This window comes from Drosophila miranda, chromosome 4 (genome assembly GCF_003369915.1).
Source record: "Drosophila miranda strain MSH22 chromosome 4, D.miranda_PacBio2.1, whole genome shotgun sequence".
Taxonomy (NCBI): domain Eukaryota; kingdom Metazoa; phylum Arthropoda; class Insecta; order Diptera; family Drosophilidae; genus Drosophila; species Drosophila miranda.
In genome coordinates, this window is record NC_046677.1 from 10395515 (window position 1) to 10422321 (window position 26807).

General features: G+C 44.0%; 1 protein-coding gene across 1 annotated transcript in view; it reads right to left on the reverse strand.

The window, feature by feature from the left end:
* Window positions 1–2741: 2741 nt before the first annotated feature.
* LOC108162129 overlaps window positions 2742–26807 on the reverse strand; it is a 37424-nt gene continuing 13358 nt past the window's right edge. Inside the window, 12 exon segments of the mRNA XM_017296708.2 lie at window positions 2742–3412; window positions 4125–5261; window positions 5477–5615; window positions 6184–6416; window positions 6556–6780; window positions 10804–11011; window positions 11225–11364; window positions 13204–13383; window positions 17507–17654; window positions 17720–17951; window positions 21799–21904; window positions 24774–24977. Coding sequence (XP_017152197.2) covers window positions 4153–5261; window positions 5477–5615; window positions 6184–6416; window positions 6556–6780; window positions 10804–11011; window positions 11225–11364; window positions 13204–13383; window positions 17507–17654; window positions 17720–17951; window positions 21799–21904; window positions 24774–24954 — 2901 coding nt within the window. The 5' untranslated portion in view covers window positions 24955–24977 and the 3' untranslated portion in view covers window positions 2742–3412; window positions 4125–4152.

Below are 26807 nucleotides of genomic sequence, written 5' to 3' on the forward strand. Positions count from 1 at the left end.
GCACTTCGCAGGCCAAAGGAATATACACAAAAGACATGTCATGGGAAATGTCAGTAGTACTCGTTCTTCCTGGTTGTCTGTTTCACTGTAAACAGAATTCAAGGTGATCTATGGGAAAGGTCCCGAGATGTGGCTTCGTGGTGGAGTTTACTCTACGGATTGACTGGAAAGATGCAGGCTGGCTTGCTCTTCTATCTATCGAAGGGTCTATAGACCTCAAAAAGTTTTTCTTTGAAAGACTTAGGGAATTTCACATAATGTTTAGGACTTTATAATGTCGAAAATTCAATAAAATCCAGATATATGTCTCTAAACTCTATTTTAATGAAGTTTCCTAGAGAATGATTACCATTTTCCTGATTTTCCTTCCAAAAATACTTTAAAATGTGCGTCTTTTGTCTAAAAATCATTAAGAAAAGTATTCTGCAGCCTCAAGACTTTCTTTTTGGTTTGTTGGGGCTGACTTGTGTGCCTGTCCAAAGACTGTGCTCTTCGTTCTTGGATCGGCCCGAAGCATTGACGATGAACCGACGAAGCCGAGAAGGCAGCGGGCCGCGGTTAGAGACGAATCATAGTCCATGGACCTCGTCTACGGGGAGTCCCGACAGCCCCCGCCATAAAATCGCTTTTTTGGTTCCTCTTGCAACATTTTAGCATTTTATAGTTGTTGGTTCTAGGACTCTCATAGCTCCCTTTCATCACCCAAAGCACCATCATCCATTGTTTGACCCCCAGCGAAAGTAGCAATTTTTAATTTCTATAATTTTGTTTGTGTTTATTTATTTTTTATTGCTTTTCCTTTGATGGTTTTGTCATGAATTATAACTCATTTTCCAATTAGTTTTCTCTTTTTTTTTTTTTTGTTTGTTTGTTGTGTGTTTGGTTAATTATTTTTAGATATTCCAATTAATATTTATTTGTAATTCATTTAGCATTTATTTATAATGTTAGGCCTTTTGTTTTATAAATTATAACTACATTTGATCCACCCTTCCCTTGTAACCCCTTTTGGGGAGTCCCCCCACCCTTATGGAAAATCTCTGCAGTGTTTTTCCGATTGCTTTTCCATAATTAATGTGTGAGAGAAATACAAAAACAAATGCGTGCCACTGTTGCTGCTGTTTAAATAATTGAATACTATATATTTGCCTTCGAAAAATGTACACATAATAAATGCATTTAAATGTAAATTTAAATTTAAATTAATTTAGAAATTAAACTAGAAATCTGGAAATCAGGGGACAAGCTCTCTCGCACGCACCGCAAAAGAACGAACAATATTCCTGTATACACTAGTACGATATATTGTATAACTGTTTGCCGTAGTTCCCAAACCAAAACTAAAGTATAACCGTTCATTACATTAATATCTTTTTTTACAGTGTACTCTTATTAATTTTTACAAAATGTAATTTTAACTTAATCTCTAAATCGTTTAATTTAGCTTTTTACGTTTTATTATTTATATCCATAATTTATACAAGTCTTGTAGGTAGGTTTCGTGATTTGTTTTTGCATGATAGGGTTCGTACGTAGGGGGGGGATATTTCAGTGTTGCACAGTGTCTAACAGTGTTGCACAGAGTGTGTGTGTTGTTCGGGCTTGAGTGTGCAAATTGGAAATCGTTTGGAAAGTCAAGAAATTGTGCAGAAAGTCGTTTGAGGAATAGACATTATTTTTCAGAGCCTAATTTTACTTTTTAAATATCTTTAAATATTGTTTTGCTTAACTTTTAGCTTGGGTAATGTATCTTTTCTCTTTCTTTTCTTTAAAAACTCTCTCTCTCTCTCTGTCTTTCGAAAAATGTTGCACAAACATTTTGCTGTTGCTGTTGCTGCTGCTGTGTGGAGTGTCGTTCTCTTTGAGTGTTTTGTGTGTGTTTTCTACTATTTTTAAACTACTCTTCTTTTTTTCTTGTTTCTTGCAATGTGATTTAATGCTTAGTGTTTCCTGTGTGTGTGTGTTTGCTTTTTTTTAAATGCTATTTTCCAACACTTTTCTATGGTAATGTTGCCTGTAATTTTTACTGCTGCTGCGGCTGCTGCTACTACGAAGCTACTATTAGTACTATTATTAACTCTTAGTACGTTTGCTTTCCTTGGTGAATACTTATACGAGTATGCGCATTAAACTAAAAAGGAACATATACATGATTATCCATTTAATATTTAATTTATAATATATACGATTTCTGTATGTGTGTGTGTGTGTGTTTGTTTTTGTTTTTCTTTTGTTTTGTTTTGTTTAAATATTCAATTAGTGCTTTCGTTTTTTTGTTTTTATAGTCAGAGTCATTTGTTGTTTTGTTTTTTTTTTTCGTTTTGCGGGTTAGAATAAATTAAATGTTAGCATTTAGAACTGAATATTCCATCGTATCAATCGTTTCTATAAGTAGTTTGAATATATTCTTCTTGAATCACAAATCATTGATGAAAACTTCATTTTACTTGGGTTTTTGGGCAACGTCGCTCTGAACACGCTCTGCTCTCTTGGTCCGTTAAATTCCGTTACAATTTTTTATCATCATACATCCTTCTATCATCCTATCATCATATATCCTATCTGTATCTCTCGACCTCTTCTCTACATAATTTTGTTTCGACGACATCTCTCTCTATAAGTTTTATACACAGAAATTTACAGTGGGGTTGAGTGGGAGGGGGGATTAAGGGATTTATAGATAGATACAGTCAGAGGGTTAAGGTTTACAGGTTTACAGGTTTGACAGTTTGTGTTTTTTGTTTTTTTTTTTTTTTTTTTTTGTTGCAGTGTTTTCTTTCAGTGTTGTGTATTTTTGCTTTCGAAAAGGTACTAAAAATCAGTTGAACTTTTTTTTTTATTTATACGCTAGTTTTTTTTTTGAGTCATTTAATCATTATTAATCCATTACAATACAATATTCTTTCGTCTGCTTTTCGTTTTATAAACAAATTAATGAATGTCGCTAAATGCTAGACCTTAAATTCGTTTTTATATATTCATTATTCATGTATATTCTCATTCATCTTTCAAGTGATTTTTCCTTCTTTCGTTCTGTTTTTCTGTCCTACGATGCGCTTTTTGTTGTTTAAAATTCTGTTCTATGCAATGTGGGTACTCTATTTATATTTACAGGGTGTTCTACCATACATTCCTTTACCTATTTCGTTGGCATGCTCTCCTCTCCTCGATTTGACGCTACTCTATGATAGGTAGGCCTTCACGTTCGTTTCGTTTCGTTTCGCTTCGGTTTCTGTATCTGTTTCGTTTCCGGTTTGCTCAGTGGGTTTAATTGTTATCGACGCTTTGTGCTTGCTGTCTCCTCCTCATCAGCCTCTATCCATTTTGCTTCTGGTTTCGGGCTCTATCTTTCTGTACTTGACTTTGTAACGTTTTCTTGCTGGTGTTTGGATTTTCGTGTAGAGTTTCAGCGCTGTAAAGGGAAAGAAAAGAGTGGAAATGACGGGTTTAGTTTTGAGAAGGCAGCAAAGAGTATTATTTATGGGTTTATCATAATGAAACTTGGCACAAACATTAAGACGACTATTATCTGCCTACCCAATAAAAATCATTACGATCGGACCATTATTTTAGACGGAATAATGGAAAAAATCATGGATCGAGGGATCATAATAATAACAATTATGAAAAAAAATGAACGTAACTCTTTAATAAAAAATTTAAAATAAATATTAATTTGGGATTCTGAAAATTAACTTTAAACTAAAAATTTAATATTTTCAATTTATATTCTTTATTTATTGATTTTAAAATTTAAAAAATGAATAAATAAAAAAAAATTCGAATTAAATTCATTGATTTCAAATTCGACTTATTTTCAATTTTAGAAAATACAAATATGCCATTTTTAATTTTTCTTATAAATATTTCAAGTTTTTCAAGCATTTATTTGAAAGAAAATGGGAAATAATGGTTGTTTAATGCTGTGCCAGGAAAAGTATGGAAAAAGTATAAGTATATTTTAACTTTTTCGACTTTAAGGGAAATGGATGACACTTCTTTCGTTCATTCTTTCATGTTTGGAGTATTTTTTTGCAAGATATGACATCGTTTTTAGATGTTTTCCTAACCCTCTATTATAATGTATAATATAATCTTAGAAATTTTTGTTCTTTGTCACTCACCTCAAATCCATTTAATATGGGGTTTTCATCAATGATACCACAGCCTGTTGTTTTGTGTTCTGATAACACCGTTCGCCATTCCATTTCCATTTCCACTTCCATTTCCATTCCCCATCGATTTTGTTAGATTAGTTGTTGAAGCTTCTCCATTGACAGCCGCCGAAGCCAGGGGCTTCATGGTGGCCATTGTCCTGTTCTGATGGACACCCACCAGATCCTCACCGGGGGACAGACCGCCCGTCAGGCCCGTCATGGTGGGTCGCTTGTAGTCCGCGTCGGAGCTGCCGCCAGGTGCTGCATCCCGTGTCAGCCGCAAAGCCTTGAGGTGTTGCCTCTGATGATGATTGTCGCGCAGTGTTGTTGTTGCCAGTGGGTTGTTCTTCGTGCCACCGCCTGTGGCATATTTATGGCTACTGCTGTTGTGCAGGGTCAGACTGTACTTGGGCTTGTTGCTGTTGCTGCCGCTGCCGCTGCTGCCAGCATTGGCGGTGGTGCCACTGTTGGCCGTGCTGCTGGCGAGGCTCAAATGTTGCGGCTTCTTCGGCATGGTGGTGCTGCTGGCGGGGGGTGCCGCATTTAAGCGGCTGCCAGGCCCTGCTCCAGCCCCAGCTGCCCCTCCACCGCCGGCTGCCAACTTGAGGGAGGCTTCGAACTAGAGATTATCGGGATAGCTGCGGAAATTGTAGGTTCTGGCCCGCTGGAACTCCGCAGCGGCGGCGGCAGCAGCGGCCGCCGAACTATTCCCACTGCTGTACGGATTGATCATCGGAGCCGTCGATTGGGAGTTCATGGTGCCCATCCCGTCGTCGTAGATGCCATTGTTGTGCTCCTGCTGGCTGCTGTGGCTGCTCTTGCCCCCGCCGCTGCTGACGGTGTTCGTGTTGCTGGTGCCACCGCTGCTGCTCAGGCCCGAGCCAGCCCCCTTGATGGGCTTGAAAATGGCCGTGGTGGCATAATACTTCTCCATGGGCGGCGGCGGCACAGTCGGCGGCCTGGGGAATATGCTGCTCAGCGGTGGCGGCGGTGTCCGCCTAACATTCACATATCCCCCGCCCATGCCCACGCCGGAGTTTGCCATTTTAGTGGAGGGCATATAGTCCTGCATGTGGGGCACCGCGTAGCCACCTTCCGGCACATCTGTGTGTCGTGCCATAAGGGAAACAGAGAGAGAAAAAGTTGGGTTTAGTCCAAGGGGAAATTGCCACGAAAAATTTATTTGCATTAGTTTTGCCGGCAAAGCAGCCATATTTTATGAGCGCCCAAGCAAACGGAAATGTGTGACGCGAGCGAGGATTTACCGCGGGTTGCGTCTGTCTGGGGGTGTTTGGGGGAGGGTTCACTGGGGTACACACCTGTATAGTCTGGCGTCATGTTGCACTGTAAATCATTAACCGCTGCGTAGCCGTTCACGCCGCTCGTGTACATATTTACGTTAAAGGGCTCGTGGTAGAGGCTGTTCTTGCCGATGGAATCGTTGTCATCGACACTGGCCTGAAAGGGAGAAGAGGGGAGGGGTTTGTCATTAAAGAGGTGCCCAAAATTCAGAGGAGATACATTTGTATCCTTTCGATTAGTTGCTGGATTTACACCGAAACAAATCCCTTATCTGTTGCTTTCAAATCTTTCTACTTGGATAGTTTTCCTTCGTGTTGCGTTCGCACACTTTCCCGCCACTTGAAGGGGCAGGGAGGTGGTTGGAAAACTTCCTTAATCCAATTTTCTCTCTTACACAAGTCTTGGCTACGAATCTACTCGACCACCTTCTGTTTTGTGCGAACTTTAAAGTTTTTTCTTCTGTTTTTTTTTTTGCTCAAGCACTTACGCTTGACCCCCACAAATCAACAGCAGAGTCCGGCACTCTCCTGCCACACAGCCCGTGGTAAAGTTCTATTAAATAAATGCCGGGTCCAGAGAGACTCTCACGTAGAACGCAAGCAATGTGGAAACTCCACGCTACATTGAACAATTATGTGGAAAATTTCGAGCGCAAGGCAGGAATTTCCACACAGAGACCCTTCCACTCCACACTCCACACTCCAGACTCCTTTGATGGTCTCACCTTAATGCTATTGCCATTCTGTCGATGCTTGTCCACATTGCCGCCCAGGGTATTCGGATTGAAGCTGTATTGGAATGCATCCAGGACGTTGCTGCCGCGGGCCCGCTTAGTGCGCGACACGATGAACAGGATGATGGCCACCAAAAGGATAATTATCGTTGTTAGGACAACAATGACAACGCCAATGAAATTCGCATCGTTCGGCTCCTGATCAATGGGCCGTGGAGCAATTACTGCAATGGAAACAGAGAGAAAATTTAAATTTTAAATTAACAAACGACACCGAAACGAAATTAAATGTAAATATTGTTCAACTAAATAATTAGCAAAAAAGGAAAGGCTTTTTTTTCTGTTTAATTGAATTCAACTTACACTGCGGTCCATTGCTGTACTTGGAGTCGCCGCCGCCGCCGCCGGATGAGGCACCAGTGGCGCCTCCTGCACCTCCGCCATTTGCGGCGCCGTTCATTTTATTTTTGCCATGATTGTGCTGATAGTCGTTGCTCTGCAATGGATACTCGCGTGTATCCTGCGCCTGGCTGGGCGAGTTGCTGTTGCGCTGCTCCTGCTCGTCTGTGAAATTTCCCATGGCGGGGACTGCAAAGGGAGAGAACAGAGCGAAGGGGCAAAATGAGACACAGAACGAGTTAGATTGGGTTGAAGTTCATTTTCATTTTCATTTCCATCTTCAGAAGTTTTGCCGACGCCGCGCACAGCTGCGCTTCAATGATTAGTTTTTCTTCGCCCTCCTCTACCTTTCTTCTTTCCTTTTCCCTCTCTTTCGTATTCCCTTGCCTTACACCTTTCGTTCTGCTTTAAATTGTTTCGCTTTCGACACGCTTTTCTTTTCCACTATATATGACCTCTAACGTGTTCATTTCCTGTCAACTTTTGGGTCTCCGCCTCGGTCTCGGGGTCTGTTTTACAAAAAAAAAGGTCTTGTGTGCAGATGTTTGATTTGATTTGTTTTTTAAGGGGCGTCACTCGCTCTACAGAGCCCTCGTGTCTTATGAATATACATTATATTCGGTACATTCGGATTTTTGTTTTCCTAATGATTTTTAAATGCCTAATATATGCAAGAGGAAACCGTATTCATTGTAAAAGTTATGCTTGGAGTGCGTTTTGATTGGCGTAACTGTGGGCAGGAACCTCCCCATATATCATATGATATGTTGAGTTTTATCATCTTTTGAGCATGCCTCTCTTTTGGAATCATTTCAGCAATCCATGAGCTTTGTAACAGTGGAAAAATGGTAGTTAAAACTACCATATATCATCAGCTACTATGGGCTATAATGGTTTAGAGTATTTCTGTAACATCTTTCATTGTATATTTATGCTTATATTTTACTCACTTTTTACCCACTGAAACTTCAAAGTCGTATCTCTAGTATATCATGAGTTATCATAGGCTATAATAGTTTTGAGTAATTCTATAACATATTTCACCATATATTTCAGCTAATATTTTTCTAACTTCTTGCCCGCAAGAAAACCCATGTCGTATCTCCCATATATCATGAGTTATCATGGGTTATAATAGTTCAGAGTACTTTTAAACCATCTTTTACCATACATTTCTGCTTATATTTTTTCAACTTCTTCTCACAAGAAAACCCAAGTCGTATATCCCATATATCATATCATATACTTGACAGTGCTCTTAGCTTATAAAATACTTCTTATACTGTTTTAATTTTGCTCCCACAGAAACATCAAAGTCGTATCTTTCATACATCATGAGTTACCATAGACTATAATAGTTAAGAGAACTCCTAGAACATCTCTCATTAAATATTCCTGCTTATATTTTTCCTACTACCTTTTCCCATCAACATCAAAGTTGTATCTCTTATAGATCCTGAGTTCTTTAAGTCTGCCATCCTTCTAATTTCCCGCACGCCGTACTTCCTTTTCCTAATTATTTCTAATCTATCATATCTATCCATTCCATCAATTTTCATTGCTCCATCAACCCCCAGGGCTCAGTTATCCTCGGGTTTAATCATCCCCAAACCATCCGCGAACGTTAATAACTCCAGGGTTCCATAATTCCTAAGGCTTAGGCCTGATTATTAGCCAAGACCCTGAGTCTGAGGCACCGCAGCACCTGTTCAGGAGTTTCCTTTGATCTCCAAATAATACCATTTCCCAGGCTTATGGAATCGCTCCTCCCAACTACAGAATATAGCAGCATATGGCGGCGATGGTGGCCCCAGAAGTGTTGTCATTTATCTCGCCAACATCTTGAGGGCATAACAAAGCAGAAATGTTTCATCCTCTCCACCTCTTGTTTTTTGTCCGCTCCGGGCTGGCCTGCTGCTGCCAAAAAAAAAGCGTTTCCTTGAGTGGGTGACCCCGTTTTCTTCGGGACAGTAAATGGCGTAATTACTGTGTGAAGTTCTTGCCTGCCCGCCTGCCCGCCAGTCGTCTTCGTCCTCGTCCCATGGCTGACTGAGTGGAAAAGAGTACGGGGAGGAGTACTGGAGGGAGTACGGGTTCTGGCTGCTGTTTTGAGTTATGTCGCCTGAGCTCCTTAGACGACAGGCGGGTCTCTCAAGGCATCCCCTGGAAGGTTGTGTGTGTGCGTCCTGGCCTGGCCTGGGCTTTTGTTTCGACATTGCCATTGTCCTTCTTGTCGCTGTGTGTTTTTTCCTGTGCGCTTCCCTACTTGTAAAAGGGGAAATATCTCTAGAATCTCTCTCTCTGTCCCTCTTCCAGCCCATTGCCTCCTGGCTCTCTCTGTGGTCGTCATAAAACGTTTAAAATAATTAAAATATTTCGTGCCACATTTATCACACACACACAGAGACACAGGGGGAGGCAAAAGTAATGGCAAATATGCCGCATATCCCTTCCTGTTTTTGCTCTGTGGCATGCCTCCTCCTTTCTTTTATAACTAATTCTCTTTGTGTGTGTCCCCAGGGTCTCTCTCATCTCTCTCCTGCTCTTTGTTTTCATGGTTTCCTTTTGTATTTTTAGAGAAAACCTTTAAATATAACTCCAGCGACAGCAAATCACCGCAAGCCAGCAAAAAAAAAAATACTCACAAATTGGGGTTAAATCTCTCCGGTATAGTGCCTGATAAAAATATACGCACACGAAACGAACACTCGAAAGATACGTGCGTTTTGGTCTTTTGTTTACCCCTTACCCCAGTTCTTTGAGGCCTTTCCCTCGCTCGAGTGGCATACAAAAAAATACAGAAAAAACAGCTGGTTGCCTCCTGCCTCCTGCCTCGCCATCGCCATCGCCATCAGATCCCATACCATACCATCTCTGGTCTTTCTCTCGTTTTGTGTGCGTGACAAATGCTGTTTCTGGTTCGTCATGTAATTGCTGCCCCCAAAAAGCAGCACACCGCATGGAACTTTTGTGGTTTCCCATATTCTCTTTTTTTGTTTTTGGTTATCCTTGGGACAGCGGTTTTTGTGCCGCGTAATGCTTTTCAGGATTACTGGATCTTCAAGTGAATTGTTCTCGGAAAACTTTTGCTCAAGAGGGACATCGTTTGTTTCGTTCGGATAAAAGGATGATTGTTGGAAATGGAATGATCTTCATAATGCCATTCCCCCCAATGAGTCTTCTCAGCCATTATTTGCTTTCAAAAGATCTTCTTATGCGACGCAGTTTCAAAAGATCTTCCAGATCTTCTTCCCCTCGTAAATCGCTTTCCCATTGAAGCTCCTACTCAGGTACACCAGGCCTTCTGCTTGTTCCTGTTTTCAATCTCTTTATTCCTAATTGAACTATAAAAATCTCACTAGCATTCGATTTATGGGCCAACTTCCTTTCTCCATGAAAACACCACCCCTTCGAGCGGCGGCGCGGGGCCCTAAATCCCGTAAAACCATCTGGCCGGAAAAATAGTAATATGCAGCACACGGGAAATCCCCTATTCATGCGGCACGCTCTATTTGACTCATCAATCAAATCAGTCCATGGATCCATGGAAATCTATCCCCTAGTCCGCTTTTCACACCTACTGCTGCCTGCCTGGCCAAGGGTGTGGGATTTCCCTAGATTTACGCTTCGATTGGGGGTCGGGGAGGGAAAAACCCCGAACTCTACAATGAATATAAATGATCTCTGGACTGGCTCTGTCTCCGGTTCAGTGACCGCTGCCAAGCCGAGGATCAAAGCAATTTGTGCAGAGGGTTGCAGTTTCCGATGCAGCAAATGTGGCATGAAAATATTGTAGCTAAACATGAGCCTTGCACTTGGTACAATTTAATCAGGACATGCCAAAAGGCACTGCACCCTCCCGGAGACAGAGAGAGGGTGTATTCCTACCCCTAAGCCAAGGAGGGGTCTCTCTATTGAGAGGGATTTTCTTTTCTCTGCTTTTGCTTATCTCTCGACTGCTGCCCTGCCCCTCTGCCGACCATTGTTGTTGGCCAAAATGTTGGAAAAATGTTTTATCCCCTCTATGTTAAGTGTAATGCATTGCATTTTCCTACATTTTCCTACATTTTCCACCACCACTCGAAAGTGAAATGAAGCTGAAAAATGCATTCAGATTCAGGTCCTTCTCCCTCTCATTCTCGGCAATTTTCTGGCAATTTTTATTCATTTTCATTCACTTGCAAGCACGTACGAGTGTTCGAGTTTACTCACCGGATATAAAACTGATCTCCGATAGCATTATCCATTTGACGGCAAAGTACAAATTGATTTTCAAATATTTGCCCACACGATGATGCAGCTTAATGGTCACATCTCTGGCATGATCCATTATGGTATCGGGCATGTACGAGAACTGTACGGGCTCGCCGGAGAAGTAACGTCCACCGATGCTAAAGAAGACTTTGGCATGAACAAAGACCTACAAAGAGAGAGTTAAGAAGGGTTAAAGAATGATATTTAGAAGGGGTATACTTTTATTTGAAAGCGGCGAAGCATTAAGGAATCGATCTAAATCGATGAATATAATCCGCTCTTTCGCTTACTGAACCGCACAATAAAATCACTTAAAAGCCATCCCCTCTTTTCGGAAGGGGTTAGCACACCCTTTTTTTGTTGTTGTTGGTGGACTCACCTGAACATCCTTGGTGAACATATTGTTCGTATGCAGGACGATGGCACTGAAATTGCGTACCGTATCGAATTCAAAGACAATTTCAACCGGTTTGCCCATCAGACCGGGCGTATCATTCCGCCAGCCAATCCATTCATAACCTGTACGGAAAAAAACGAATAAAAAACCATCAGAAAACCATATGAAATAAAGGGCCAAGGGGGTCGAGCGGAGAAAATCAATAGACCAAACCCCAAAAGAACTGACATGTAAAGCTATTTAAGCTTTTGGGGGTGAAGTTTTCTGCCCCCCCCCCACAAAAGCAAATAAATGCTCACGAAGGTCTAGCGGGGGGGGTGGTTGGGGACATAACTAGAAATTATGGCCAATGCGACATTTAAGCCATTTCTTTCTGGATACCACTACAGGGGCTGCTGGTGGTGCCTTTTGTTTGCATGGCCCTAATTTCAGTGGGGAGACCCACCTACGTGGGGGGCTTACAGAGGGAGAGAGGGAGAGCCAGAGAGCGCTCCATGCATAAGTCAGGCAATATTAACTGGCACTACGAATGGTAGCTGTAACCAGAAATTATACGACAAACAGGAGGCAATCAATATGCAAGTGGAGGAGGAAGGGAACCCCCCCTTCAAATTCTCGTATTGATTTCCACTTACAATGCAAATAAGAAGCAACAAAAACCAAAAAAAGAGGAGCAAATAGTGCCCGAAAAAAAAATGAAGGCAAAACTTTTGTCATGATGCAATGCGAACTCCCATTTTATGGGCGGCCACTGTCTCGACGATGTCTCGGATTCCAAGCGAGACTCGAACTTCGTTCTGTGTGAGGAGGGGGAGGGAGGTTGGGGAGGGGTTCTCCAGGGGTTTCCGGTGCACAGCGACTGCATGTCTAATTGTCTGACCGAAAGTTTTATTCCTGGCGTAAAAGTTTTCAATAATTTTCGATTATTGGCCATTTGCCAAAACTGTGGCACTCGGCGCGCAGGGCAGGGGCGAGACGGCAGTGAAAATGTGCGAAATGGCAAAAAATAAACTTGCGGCGAATTGCGAAAATTCCTCGGGTAGCCGCCGGGGCGGAAATGAATGCCAGTGTTGCCATAAATTATCAAATATGCATAATGTTTACATTTTTACAGCTAGTCGGTGGAGGATTGGATATCCGTGCAAGTTTTTCCGGCAAATACTAGTCGCAGTCGCAGTCGCAGTCCGAAAAACTTACGGCTACCCGGGTATTATTTATTTCTCGTTTATTGTGTGTGTTGTGTTGTGGTGTGGCGGCAGGCAAATTATTTGCGAAAAGCCAAAAGTTTGCCCTGGCCTGGCCCAGCCTGGCCCCCACCCCCTCCCGCCTGCCATTTTTGTTGTTCAATGAAGTGAGCTTTCAGGATGGGGGCGGGGCGCCGGTCGGGACCTCGCCTTATGCTTTTTCTGTCGGTGCAACTTTTGTAATTATTTGATGTTAATCAGTTTTTTCTATTGCCATAAATCTTTATGCGGGCCGGGGGGAAGGTTCAAAAAGTTACTGGATTTCAGGGGGGGAGTGGAAACCTTTTAGGCACCGCAAAAGTTTTGCCTTGCAGGAAGCTGCAGTAAATCTAGAGAGGGAAAATATAAATTGTGTATCTTTTGCTTAGAAGGATCTTTTAGGAGGGTATCTACGATTATAGTAGGGTTTTGTGGTCTTAAGAATGAGATACAGATTTTGATAATGATCTTCAAAGGAAGAATGGATCGTTACGGAAGGATTTCTGTCCAAAAATCTTTGGAGAACCCTCCCAAAGAAGAGATCTTTTCGGAGTAATCAATAATAAGAGTTTCCTTTATTTTAATATATGGGAGAATATTGAATGGGAGACCTATGTTTGAAGTATTTACATCCCCAAAAGACAAGTTATTCTACGAATACCCACAATAAATAGTACCCTATTGGGTACCCTTTTCCAATTAAATATAATATATTTCGAAGAAATTCCCATCACTTACCCTTTCCAAAGCCATGTATATCCGTGCGGAAGTTATCCTTGCCCTTCTGTCCGTCCACCAACTGGCCCAGACCGTCCACATACCGATCGCCCTGCTCATTGCCATCGTATGTCTTGTCGGATAGATCCACCTCCATGCCGCGCTGCACGCCCTTCGGAATGCTGTACGAGACGATGCCCTCTGCGAAAGGAATACGGAAAAGAAAGGAAATTTTAAATACCAAAAGCGATTCGTGGAATGGATACCAAAAACCCCAGAAATAGCGTAACATGAGAACCGTAGAGAGGGGAAAGTGGAAAGAGAGGGGAGAGAGAGGAACACATGCACACACGTCATGTCACGTCGCGTTCCGTGTCACGTGATGCAGACAAACGACTGACAATATGTGGCAGCCCCCCCTCACCCCTGTTTAGGTGGCAGGGGGATGGTTTTTAAACTGCGGTAAAATTTAAAGTTTTTCTTGTATTTCTCCCCTAAGCGAAGGCGGAACTTTCCAACAGAGAAGGAAAGGGGGAGAGGGGTAGAGAGGGAGAAGGATATTGAGTTACTTTTGAAACATAATTTCGTTTTGTGGCCACTCTACTGCGCTCTCTACCCTGTCTGCCATTTGGTTTTTGTGGTTTATTTTTAGCACAAAATTTTCAGAGTGGGTTTCCCCAATGGTTTGGTGATTTTCGGGGTATAGTTTTTCAATGTCAAAGTCAAATGTTCGAAGCGGAGCCAAAGGCACTGAGTTATGTTCGAGTCTGCGGCGCAGACCCAAAAACAAAGTGTTTTCAGGGATTTTTGCTACGCTTAAAGGATATACACCCACCCACAATCCGTGTCTGTGTGTGGGTGGGTGGGAAAGAACAAACACCTGACACTAATTACGTCCATGGAGTGCACTTTCATTCTCCCCAAAAAAACAAAAACAATTACATTTTGTATAGGAAAAAAGAACCAGTAGTTAGGGGTTGCCCGGGCAGGGCACTCAGTGTAATTATAGGAAGGATAATGGGGGGGTACGTTTAACTAATTTCCCTAGAATTTCTATTTACACAATCCAGGCACGTGGGCAGGTAAGGAATTTTCCAATAATTACCAAAAATCACATAATTACACATAATTATAGCCATAGATAATGATGATGATGTTGTGTTGTTGTCTGTTCGTTCAGGTAGGAAATGACAGTTATCGATCACTGTACGAGTGTGTGGAAAATATTAATTATTATTCAAGGCATACGTTTAATTACAAGAATTAAACAGAAGGACACGGGGACACAGGGACACAGGGACACGCCATGAAGCATACAGAAAATTGTGTATTTAATTAACTGCAAAAACATTTAAGACGACGCGCGTTTCAGCACAACATTCACGCAATGTCCACCGTCCACCAGCCACATATGAGGGTAGCCAAGTGCTTCTCCTCCTCTGTTTGGGGCTACCCCTCCTCCCTCCTCCCTCCTCCCTACCAGTCTGTCTGTCTGTCTGCCTTGTTATTCGCGTGCTTGCATGCGATTCTTATTTGCGTGTCGTGGCAGCAGCAGCAGCAGATTGTTGACGGGGGGGCTAACAGGGAGGATAATACTGCCGAAAAAATGAGCAAAAAAAAAATATATAACGAAAGTAAGGAACAAGGAGTCCTTGTTTAAGTGCGTGGAAGATGGCAAATGGCGGGGGCGGCTCCACTGAAACTGCAATATATAAAATGTAATTTTTCCCTCCTTTTGTTGTTGTTGTTCGTTTTTTTTTGGGGCACCCGTCACGCAACCCAAACGACAACTACAACGACTACAGCGACAACGTTGATGAGTCAAATTGAGGATATAAGATGGATGGATGAGTGGTCTCTTTCAGTGAACTGAAGAGTTGGAGGAGATACAGAAAGGGGAAAGAGCTGCAGACCCCTTAAGGCAGAGAGGGGGCTTCTGGTATTTCACAAAATGAAATTTAAAGAACATTTTTTGTAGAACTATACTTTTTACGAGTAAAAATCGCAACTATATTTTCCATATATTTTCTGCCTGTTGTAGGGTCTATAATTTTCAAAATATTAAGCTCAGACTTTCTGAATAGTTATGGATAGCCATTATCTTTTTATATACCAAAAATCATTATAATCGGAGCATTATTTTTATTACTGTCTGAATAACAAAAAAAGTTGTGGTGTCAACAATTTGCAAGATATTCCAATGAAACTTGGTTAACTTATATAAATAGCTATAATCTATCTATACGCCAAAATTCATTAAAATCGTTCTATAATTACGCACAGAATAAGTTTTTTTCTACTTAAACTGAGATTTTCAAAGATTTTGATTAGATTTTGATTATCTTTTGATCAGTAATGTTATATAAGTCTCTCCCACTCTTGGAAAACTCTTCTCCCACTCGAGGAGAGCTACTATAATCTTTGGCTACACCCACTTGTCGCTGCGCCACACAACTTTCAAGCCCAAACCCAAGCAACTTCTTCAGTGAGCTTCAGGTTTCAACAGCATCTCAACAAACCTCAGGCCCCACTGCCCTTTAAAAGATCCATAAATTATATAGCCATGAACGGGTGGAGTGGAGTGGCGGTGGTCCACATAAATCCCCGGCTTAACGCTAATCAGTTGTTGCATTTATAATGCACTTCAAGCCCAGTTCCAATTCCCATTTCCAATTCCAATACCAAATTCTGATTCCAATTTCATTCCGATGGGATCCGAAGGGCTAAGCTTTGTAACAAATTTGTGTTTAGTGTCGCTTTTTGTGAAATCAAAGTTTAGAGATAATCTCTGGGCCGCTGGGCCCGTGGGCCATGACGTGACCGACCCACCTGGAGGGGCAGCAGTCGGTCGATCTAACATTTGTTTTTTGTGGATTTTTGTGGCGCTTCCAGGCGCAACTCTGGGTGCGGCCTCCTGTCCATGGGTGCGGCGCGGTTCGTATCGATTTGCATTTTGAAATGTTGCTACCAACGAATTTATGGCCACAATTTATAAACAATTATGATCCATCTTTGGGCATATTAAATCGAAATGAAATCGACACAGATATAAAGGGAGGAAATTTATTGATTTCCTTTCTCCCCTACCCCCCCACCCCAACAAAGGTCTGGCACTTGTCTAGACCCCCCTCCCCGCCCCACCCATTCCGCTGTCTAGTATTCCCCTGCGCTCTGGCTCCACTTTAGTGTTTTCTGTTCTGTTCTCTGTTTGCAGACCCATTTCCCCATCTTATCTTGTTTAATTTGCATATGAAATGTGCCTCCCCCCGTGGCCCGTGGGGCAAGCAAATCAAATGACATGGCCGCAAAATGTGTGTGGAACGGTCGGTCGGTCGGTCAGGAGCGGGTTGCATGTCTGGAAACCTCAATGCCTCATGCCACCACCGTAGAAGTGGGCGTATGCATAGTTTTTGAGCCCAAACGGCGGCGCCACTTATCGGAGAGGGCACCCCCCCCCACCCCACCTCACCAACCCGCTTGGAAAACGTTGCGTTAATTTACAGAATAATTTTCAACTTCCGCGCCTTTTCCCAAGGGATACCAGCGGCCACGTACAAATTGTCATTAGGCTCTGGAGCTCCACTCCTCTGGCACTCTGGCACTCCGACTCTCTGCCGCTCTGCCCCTCTGCCCCTCTGGCCCTCTGGAAATTATAGAAAAATTTGTTTGTCCAGACTTGTTTCTGTGTGGACTCGCGGCTCCGTGCACTACTTGACAATTGCGTGCAAACATCGACAAGACCAGGTTTCTTCTGCTGCCGTTTTTTTGCTGCCTTTTTGGACTTGTCGTCGTCTGGGATTTCGATTTTGGTTGGGTATGTTTTCCCAATGTCTGCACGCGATATTTTTCAAGTACACATGGCCGTTAAAAAGGAAACAAAAAAAATGCGCTACACTAGGCGAGGGTTCGTCTAAATATAGGCGCAGTCTGGCTGGGATTATCTGGTGGAAATTCCAGCTAAAGTGCGGGTCTGCTCCTGTAATTTTCAGGGAAATATCTTTATGTTTGGTTCTTAAGAATAGTATGCCTTGAATTTCAGCTATTTAGAGTACCCCCCAGGGTACGCTCTGCCGCACTGCCATACTGCCTTTTACGGAGGCATCTATCTGTATCTCTTGGGGCAATGCCATGCTAATTTCGCGACAAACAGACAGACGGAGAGAGCGAACACTTAAGCCGCTTTTGGCCATGGCACAGATCCTCCTCGTGGCAGGGGCCTCCTCCTCCTTTCGGTTGATAAATTAGCGGCCGACACTAAAACTCTGTTAGCCTCTCCACACTATCATTGCTCATGTCGTATTTTTATCGCACTCGAACGACTCACCTTCCCAGGGACAGCCGACGATCTCGGCACGCAGACAGACAGTCCGATCGTACTGGCCGTACGGATAGATGCGTATCTTTGAGGCGAATATTATGGGCTGTAGGGCGTTCTCCACCTCGCTGTAAGTGTTGATGTTGCCGGGCAGAATCTGTGGAGAGGGAAGGAAAACCTGTAGGGGCTTTGCAGCGGGTTGGGTGGGGGCGATTCACTTACCTCCTTGCCCTGGGAGTTCTTCCAACGTTGCCATTTGTCAAAGCCCGGCCGCCAGTACTCGAGGACATAGGCCTCGGTGTACTCCTGGCCCTGACCCTTGCCGAATCTCCCCTGGGTGCGTACAGCGGTTATCACATGCGTCTGCAGCAGATCGACCTGCAGATACTCCTTGAGCGCATTCGATACCATGTGCTTGGGGCACCAGGCACCGCCATTATTATCGGTTTTCAGTCTGCGGCGGAAAGGAGGAGAGAAGACTTTATTAATTAGGCTCCACTTTTACGGTAGCGCTGCGTCGCGAAAAACCAGTTGCCCGACAGCCTTTTGGCGGGGGGGGGTAGGGAAATTTTTTGCTTATAAATTAATTGACATTAAGCGTTGGGGCACCACACGGCGGGGCATGGTGCTGCTGTCTGGCAGCTCGTCTACGTTCGTTAAGCTGTTTGTGGCTTTAGACAGACACACACACACAGCGGGAGGATGTTGTCTATGTAATTAAGGATTAATTTAAGTTATATCCCAGTCGCAGTCCCACTCCCAGTCCCCGTCCCAGTCGCTGTCCTAGGCCTAAACTTTAATCAATTTCTAGCTGGCAGCCGCATTGATATGTTAACCACTCGTACGCTCTTTTTTGGTTTATATTTCAATTAAGTTTTACATGCTTGATTGCATTTTGGGGTCTGCTGGCTGGCTGGCTGTTGCCTTAATGCCTGGCCATTATTCATGGGCCGCTCTCTAGGCCTGGACGCCTGAACGCCTGGCTTCTGGCTTCTGGCAGGCCTCCTCCTGTCGTCACAAATTGCTTCATTTGGCCGCTGCCCCCTGCCAGCGGGTTATTGAATCGAATTGAATGGCTTTTGCCAATATCTACGGTGTATGTTTTAATGTTTTTTCCTTCTCTCCTTTTTTTTTTTTGTGGTTCTGGTGGTTTTTTAGTTATTAATTTTCATGTCCCTGCCATGTGTGCAGGCCGGTGAAGAGAGCAATTAGTTAGAGAGACTTCCGCCAACTGGATTGAGACATTATTGAAGCGTCGGGGGGTTAAGTCCTTGGCCATTTCTTTGCGCACTTTATGCTGCAGATACTCGAGTATCTTACACTCTTTCCTTGCCAAACTGCAATTATTCTCAAGTGCACGGATCAAAGATGAATGGGGGCGAAACAGGGAGACGGAGGAGTAGCAAAAAAAAAGGTCCATTTAATCTTCATAAAACTGCTGCTGGTAGCAAATATCCTCCAGGCTCGTGGAGGACGGCACGGCAGGAACATCATTTAAAATGCTAATATCCTCAGTTATGTGCATTTCAACTTGACTTTAATTATTGTTATTGCCCAAGTTAACAATCTGCTGGCCATAGCCATAGCCATCGTCATGGTCGGTCTGGCTAACTGCTGCCTCTTGGCAGGGAATGTGGCATCTAATCAGGGGGAGCTTCTTCTGTGTGTGGTTTTTTTCTTCTGCCTTTTAATATGTAAAAGCTTGTAAATTTAATGGGCCAATGGCGGGCCAGAGGCTGGGCGGGCCATGAGGTAATGAAAATCAAACAGCGCCAACTGTCATTAAACTAATCTTTGTAATTCAATAGCCTCCTCCCCGTTCCCGGCTCCCCGGCTATCCCTAGGGATAGCAGACCTCTCTGCCTCTCTCAACCTATTCCCGTAATGAATTACTTCATGGAGTAGTTTTTCCTTTGCTGCTGCCTCAAGTCTCTCTCTCTGTCTCTCTTTTGGTTAGAGGTAAGTGCACGGCAGCCAGCTCCACACAAATTATAATGCTGCCTGCACTTTTGAACTTTCCTGGTTAGCCTTCTCCCCGGGAACTTTTTCGGGGGGGTCTAAGCAAATTGCAGTTCGCCTGATTGGACTCTCAGTCTGAAGAGTCTGCAGGCGGGAGGAAGGACCGCGGAGGGAAAGACAAAAGAAAGTTTCCTCAAGAGTAGTTTTCTGTGGCGCCTCGCCTCTCTCTCTCTCTCTCCCGCCCTGTGTGTGTGGTTAAAGGAACAACAGAGTGAAGGAAAACTTGCACTGCATTACTCGTGGAAGTATCTTTAATTAGTTGGCCTTAAATAAGCGAAGAGCAGAGAAGACTTGATTTAATGCCTAAACCCTGCCGCTAACCATTAACTCTTGAGTCACTTAACCTCTCTCTCTCTCTCTCTCTCTCTCTCTGTGGCGCAACCACCAGGCCACGCCACACATTGCCTGTCAATCTGTAGAATCCACTTTGCAGCAGACACAGAGACCAGCAGCGGCATTCATTCGAAGAGACAGTCAGACAGGCAGACCCATCCAGATCCACGACAAACCCGCCTCTCTTTTTAGCCAGGTGAAAAGAAAAGAGACTTCTTTCTGTGGGCCCGCATCTTGGCCCGATCCCCTTCAATTTTTTTGATGATGCTGCCGCCTCCTGCCTTTTGTCTTTGCTGCAAGTTCCAGAGTTCCACCAGAGTTCTTTTTAGTACAAATTCCAGTTAATCTCGACCGACAGATAGTCAGACCGACAGACAGACAGACAGACAGACAGTAAAATGTATTTTGTTTATCTGCAACGTGCTCATCACGCGTCGTTTTTGTGGCTTTACTTTAGTGCCCCACACTGCCATAAAGGGTTAATGATGCCTCCCTCTGTCTCCGCCTCCCTCCCTCTATCCACCTTCTACTCTGTCGTTCTGTCGATTTGTGGCTCCTCTCTCCGTGTGGCTCTGTACTTGAGTGTTTTTTAAGTGCTGCATGTCCATAAACTCAGACAGCATCAGAAATTATTACAAACCAAAGCAAAGCGAAAATAAAATGCATCTTTCAGGTTTGATTTCTGCCACGTAAATCAATGGCGGGGAAATTGACATGTCTGATATTGTACACTAATTACGGGGCCGAAAAAGGGGGACATGGCGTACTTCCTGCCCCCAAAAATTCCAAAACAAAGGCCAGAAAGAAAATCAAATAAAACTAAACTTTGACTGGGGGAAAACTACCAGTTTTTGTGCATTTAATTAGCTCTCTGCCGCTCGTCTGCTCTTTCTTCAGTCAGAGATATCATCATCATCATCATTCGACTGTCAAAACCATTAAACGGTTGCCAGAGCTCCACTCCAATCCACGGAAGATCTTTTATCGGGCTTAAAAGGCGCTAGCCCTACACCAAATATTTTCTACACTGCTCGCTAGATATGCAAAATAAGTAGGTATATACATCCACCGATTTGTTTGCCTTTTGTTTCTGGTATTTGTTGATGATCCAACTGTTTGTGTCATAACATAAATTTCCCCCCTCCATGGAGTGGGGGGGGGGGGGTAAAAGTTTTCGATTTTATTGACTCCCGTCTTATCGGCCCTCTAATGAAGTTGTCTATAAAATTAGCAATTAAATGAACACGCTCGAGAGGGAAGCGGCAGCCATTGTAGATAAGCCGCCCCACCGCCCCGCCGTCGTGGGGCAGCTTTGGGTTAAACGGATAATGAGCTGGAAGCCGCAGCAAGAGGGAGGGGGAGATGCCCAAGCGGTGTAATCTAAAAAGCAGATCTTTAGCACATATCAAGATGATGGCAGGAGCGGGTTTTTGCTTCAAAAGGGGTTCCAAAACCGATTTTTGGGTTGGTATTTATTTACAGAAACTATTGTGGCGCCTTTAGTTTTAAATTTACCAACCTTGAAACGTTGTGGAATCATTAAGGGGCGTATTATCTACCTAAATACCAAAAATCATTAAGATTAAATGACATTTGTAAAAAAACATCTAGGGTAGAGCTTGGTAGTATAATTAGTCCCGATATTTCAAAATTATTTACCCAAAATCATCAAGATTTTAGTATTATTACATACAAGGCTGCTTAACACACTTTTACAGATTATTTTCATTCATTAAGAGTGCTCTTTTTTTGGATTAAATCAATCTTTAGTCCCGAGACCACTTTCTATGGCCCACACTCTAGTATTTGCTGTGGCTTTTCTTTCAGTTCTCAGCATTTATTTTCCCTTAACCCGAACAACCTCTCTAACCTCGCTGAACCTTCTCCAATCAGGAAACTCTTTCGCCTCTGCCACATCTTTCTCTTTGGCTGGTGGGAGCGAGACTTACCTTGCATGTTGAGGACCCACAAAGCCCGTGTCATGGGCCGAGCTTGCTGTGATTTGAGCATCTGTTATGGCTCCCGACTCCATGCCCAGAGGCACATTGCATGTGGCTGAAACAAGAGAGATAATTTTTGAAATTTAAACAAGAAAGAAACACTTTAATTAATGTTGATGTTTGTGTGGAGCATCGCCCATATAAGTATAGAATGCACTACACTACTGGCAGTCCATCCGATCTTCCCGATGGAAGCAAGCAACGCCCATCGAATCTATCAAAATAAGTGAAGCGTCAATTTGACTTTTTTGACATTTGCTTTTGGTTTTGCTTTTGCTTTTGGTTCTGGGAGATGGAGACGCCCAGCGGCCCTATCGCTTTCCCAGGGAGATCTCTGGGAGCCCTCTGCTCGCTTATGAATGCATCTCTATACTCATTTTGAATAAACCAAGCACTTAATCATTGCCAAAGTCAACTCCTGGACCAGGGACTGGCAGAACGTCAACTACTTTACTTAATTTATTGCCTACCAATTGCATTTGGCAGAGAGAGAGTGAGTGAGGCATCCTGCCTTCAGCCTGCTGCCTTCTGCCTTCTGCCTTTGAAGATATGGTAGTCCAGAGGCAGACCCGTCCTCCATCTCCTCTCCCATCTCTCGAAGTACGTCTGACAGTCGCCTGCTGACATTTTCGCCAGAATCAACACTGATTTGACATGACTTTTGTTGCCCCGGCCCAGCGGGCGCATGGACCAATCCCACTTTTGATCTCCTCCCAGCATCAGGCACCAGGCCACAGCACCAGGCACCAGCACCAGCCACCAGAGGTGCGTGCATTCGTTTAGAAGTTTATAAATAAACACATGGCACAGGGGCTTGGACTGTATTGCGTTGGAGAGGGGGGGCGGTGGGGGGAGGGCCAAATCAGGGGCAGGTGGAGGTACTGAAGCGTGGCCGAGGGCGGGCTTAGGGGAAGCCATGGAATCAGGCATCCAACCAAACCCAATTGGAGCTTGTGGAGGAGGTTGCTGAGAAAAATCTAGTTTGTGGTTGAGCTGGTATTTTAGGTATTTTTTTGAAAAACTTACTCTCTCTACTTTATTTTTTCTAGTATTTATGTGAGTATTTTAGTTTTCAACAGAAATCGATCATGAACTAAACTTGGTATTTTTTTTGGTATTTAATAAAATATACGTTGGCTTTTTAGTTGGTATTAAAATTAAATACCGAAGTTTTTAGATTGTTATTCAAAATTCGTATATTTTGGTATTTTTTAGTACTTTTTGGTATTTTTAGTATTTTTGGTATTTAAAGGAAAAACTTTTTTTCGCTAGAATTTAAATTTTGTATTTAAGAAATATTTTTGGTTCTTTATTTGGCTATTTATTTTGGTATTTTTTTTGGAAAACAATTAAAAAAGTATTTAAAATTAGAAATCTATTTTGTTGAGTGTATTTTAGCCTTTTTTGGTTGAAATTAAGAGACTAAGTCCTTGGCATGGCCTTCCTCTTATTTCACCCAAAAATCTTTAGTATTTTCCCAAACATATTTCCCATCTCTAGTGAATTTTTGAGTGCAACATCTGGAGCATTCGCACTTGATTGGATTTGATAGCTGGCAATGCTAATGTGTAACGAAGTGCCTGGGTCTCGGTGCCCAGGTTGTCAGGAGGTCAGAAGCCACTCTCCGCCTACTGGAAGGCTCTCCACATACTCCACTGTGGGACTCTGACTCCGACTCTGGCTCTGGCTTTGGACTGCATATTGCAAGTGCATTCATTTGGAAAATTGTTGCATGTTTTGCTAACTCAACTCGCTTCGAGATGTGTCTAGCCGCAACAACAACAGCAACAACAGCCAGACGTAGGAGCTCCAGAGTTCTCCCAGGGATTGTGTTTGCTTTACGGAACGGGTAGAGCAAATATTGCAAAAGGCAACAACAGTCTAGGGTTTTTTTGGGGGGGAGTAAGGGACCATGTTTATAAATTTGTATTTATGTATTTGTGTTGCTTGATTAACCATAAATATTATGGCAGAAAGATGTTTCCAAAAGGAAAAAAAGGGACAGGCTTCGAGAAGATGGAAGTTCCAGGAAGTCTTTTCTTTAAATAAAAGAAAGCCTTAGAGTTTTCTTTCACAACTTTCTCTATATTTGTGCCATTTCATTGCCATTTCTAGTATAATTTTTCTAATCGAATTCGCTCCAGAAATCAATAATCCGGGAACCCTCTTAGCATACAAAGTATTCTTCCAGTTGAATGCCCCTCTGTTTATGTATTCCCCATTCTAATTCACATCCATCCCCCCCTGCTTATGGGCCAAAAGTTTTGCGACGTCTGTGGGGGGCTTTTGTGCCGTCCATCGCTGTATCGTTGTCGCCAGAGGAGGAGGCAGAAGCCCATGGTCTCTCGGACCATATCATATCGAAATTTATGAACCGCTGACATGCCACGGCCATTGAAATTGGCCATAATCCTAAGCCACATGTCTCCGCTATGGCTTCATTAAAGCCCACTCTCGGGTACTGGTACTACTGTGTACTCTGCTGTTTCCAAGGAAGCGAGGCTTTGCCATCTTTCCTTTCCTTCCCTTCCCTTCCTCTCTTTTCCTTTCACTTTAAAGACGACATAAAAATGTCAATATGCCTATTAATGAGCGGGAGATGGGAGCAGTAGATGGTACGGGCCATCCAGCCATGACTCCTTATGGGGTATGCTATGCCTGCAACATGTCCAGGCATGCACCCCATGGAGAGCGCCAGCGAGAGGAGAACTCCAACAGTGCCGCCGCCTGTCCGCTGGCGGTTGCAAAATGATGAGCCACATAAAAATTGGCTTTCAATGTCAATTAAAATAAATTTAACCAACAAATGGAGAGTCGTGCACGACCCCCGTATCACCCCCGATCACCCCCATCGGAGGGCTCTAGAGGTACATATATATCTTTTGATTGATTCGTATGAGTGGATGGATGGAATGAATACTCACCAATATCGAAAGCCTGTATGGTCGGCGTATTGAGCAGTAGGCAGCAGCATCCAATGGCAATCATTAGGGCCAAGGGGCATCTTCTGGCGGTGGCATTGACTGTGGGGCAGGTTGGTGAGGATGTTGAGGGTCTGGCGGGGGAAAGGCACTGGCGGGAGAACATTTTGCTGCTATGCTTCATTCTGCTGCGAGGGAGAGAGAGATCTGTAAAGGTACGAAAAAGTCATGAATGAGAAATAATTCAATGGATTTTAACCTTTAAACCGGTCTGTTAGCCTTCAACCTTCTGTCTGTCCGTCCGTCCGTCCGTCCGTCTGTCTATCTGTCAGTTGTCATTCTTTCCATCTCTCAATCTTTGACTGTTGTCTCTTCAATTAGAAAGCATCACTCGGCTCTGAATGAATCGGAAACTCAATTGATGGCCAAGCAAAATCGCTTCTCTCTTGGCCATCATCGTCTCCATTGACTTTTCTCCTTGGCTCTTCACCGATTTGGACTTGAATGAATGCAAAGTGAATGTGCGTGACGACGACGACGACGAGAGCAGGCAGCAGGCAGCACAATGTGGCAGCATGCCCCCCCCCCCCCCCCCCCCCCCCCCCCCCCCCCTCTACCTCTCTACCTGGGAGGATGACTTTGTGCTTTTCGTTTAACATTATTTTGCAAAAATTTTTGCTCCAAGAGTCAGAGACATGTGGCAAGAGCCAAGAGATGCCATAGAAAGCGGGCAAAAGCAAACATGTTCTCTGGCTCTCTGCCTGCGTCGTGCCCCTTGTGCCGCACGGGCCCGGCTGCCGTTGCTGCCACTGCTGGTTATCCCATTCACCGATGTCTAAGCCAGTTTCCGCTTTAATTTAACGCTGGCTGGGCGAAAAGGAAAAACCAGAACACACACCCCCTCCCCGCCCCCCCGGTCGGGCCCGTTGCCCCCGTTGCCGCCAGCTGGTGGAGCAATTTAAGAGCCAAAGCTGCTGCAGGCAGGCCCACCTCCACCTCCCCCCAAGAAATGTATTTAGTTTATGCAAAGCGTGCGGCACAAAAAAAGGGCAAAAGGTAGCGCCAGATGATGAACGTGAGTGTCGCAGGACACGGGGCACGGGACACGGGACACAGGACACCCGGCTCTGGCCCGACCCGACCAGTGAGCCGGCAAAAAGGACATCATCCCGACGACCCTCCTACGTTTTCTGTTTAGTTTGCAAATTTCTTTTGATGTCTTTTAATTTTAATGAGTTGCAGCCTGAGTAGAGGCTGTGGCAGAGGCAGGGGCAGCCCTTAAGTAAAACTAATTAGAAGCGAAAGAGGGAGTGGAGGAGGCGCCTCCAAGAGGGTATAGAAAGGGTAGATAGAACGGAATGTGGCATCCGTATCACATTGGATCGGCGCACACTCCATTTTTGCCATTGTATTTTCCAGATGCCCCTCTTCCTGGGTAATGGAAACCACTCGTATTACAAGATGCATGCCACACTGCCACATCGTGTGTGCCTGTGTGCCTGTGTGCCTGTATCCCTGATTCCTATCTAATAAATGTGGCTCTGGCCAGGTTCTTGAATCCCTTCGCTGTGGCATGTCCTGGACATGCAAAAAATTGTCTACGTCATGAGGCAATTTGTCACGCAGCTGCTGCTTCTCAACTGCAGAGATACGGATACAGTTCTCTCATGTGTGTGCGCCCCCCTGTGGGTGGAGGAGGAGGAGGAGAGTCTTGTCAATAACTCAGCGCTTAATTGCTCATCTCTCAACGTCCAGGGATCCAGGGATCCAGGGATCCATGGACTGGAGCCCTATATCGACTGGTCTCCGGATCTGGGCCGAACGGCAAGCCAACAAATTAGAAAATACCAGAGAAATGCTGGCTGTCATAGTTTCAACTTGCTGCTGCACCTCTCGTCTTGCAACCTGGCACACAATCTAGGTTAAATTAATAGTGACACTCGCCTCGGACTCGTAGCAAGTTCCACATGCCTGTCTGCCTGCCTGCCGCCAGGTGCGGCGATGCTTTGATACCCCGCCTCTTGGCCTGCGGTTGCC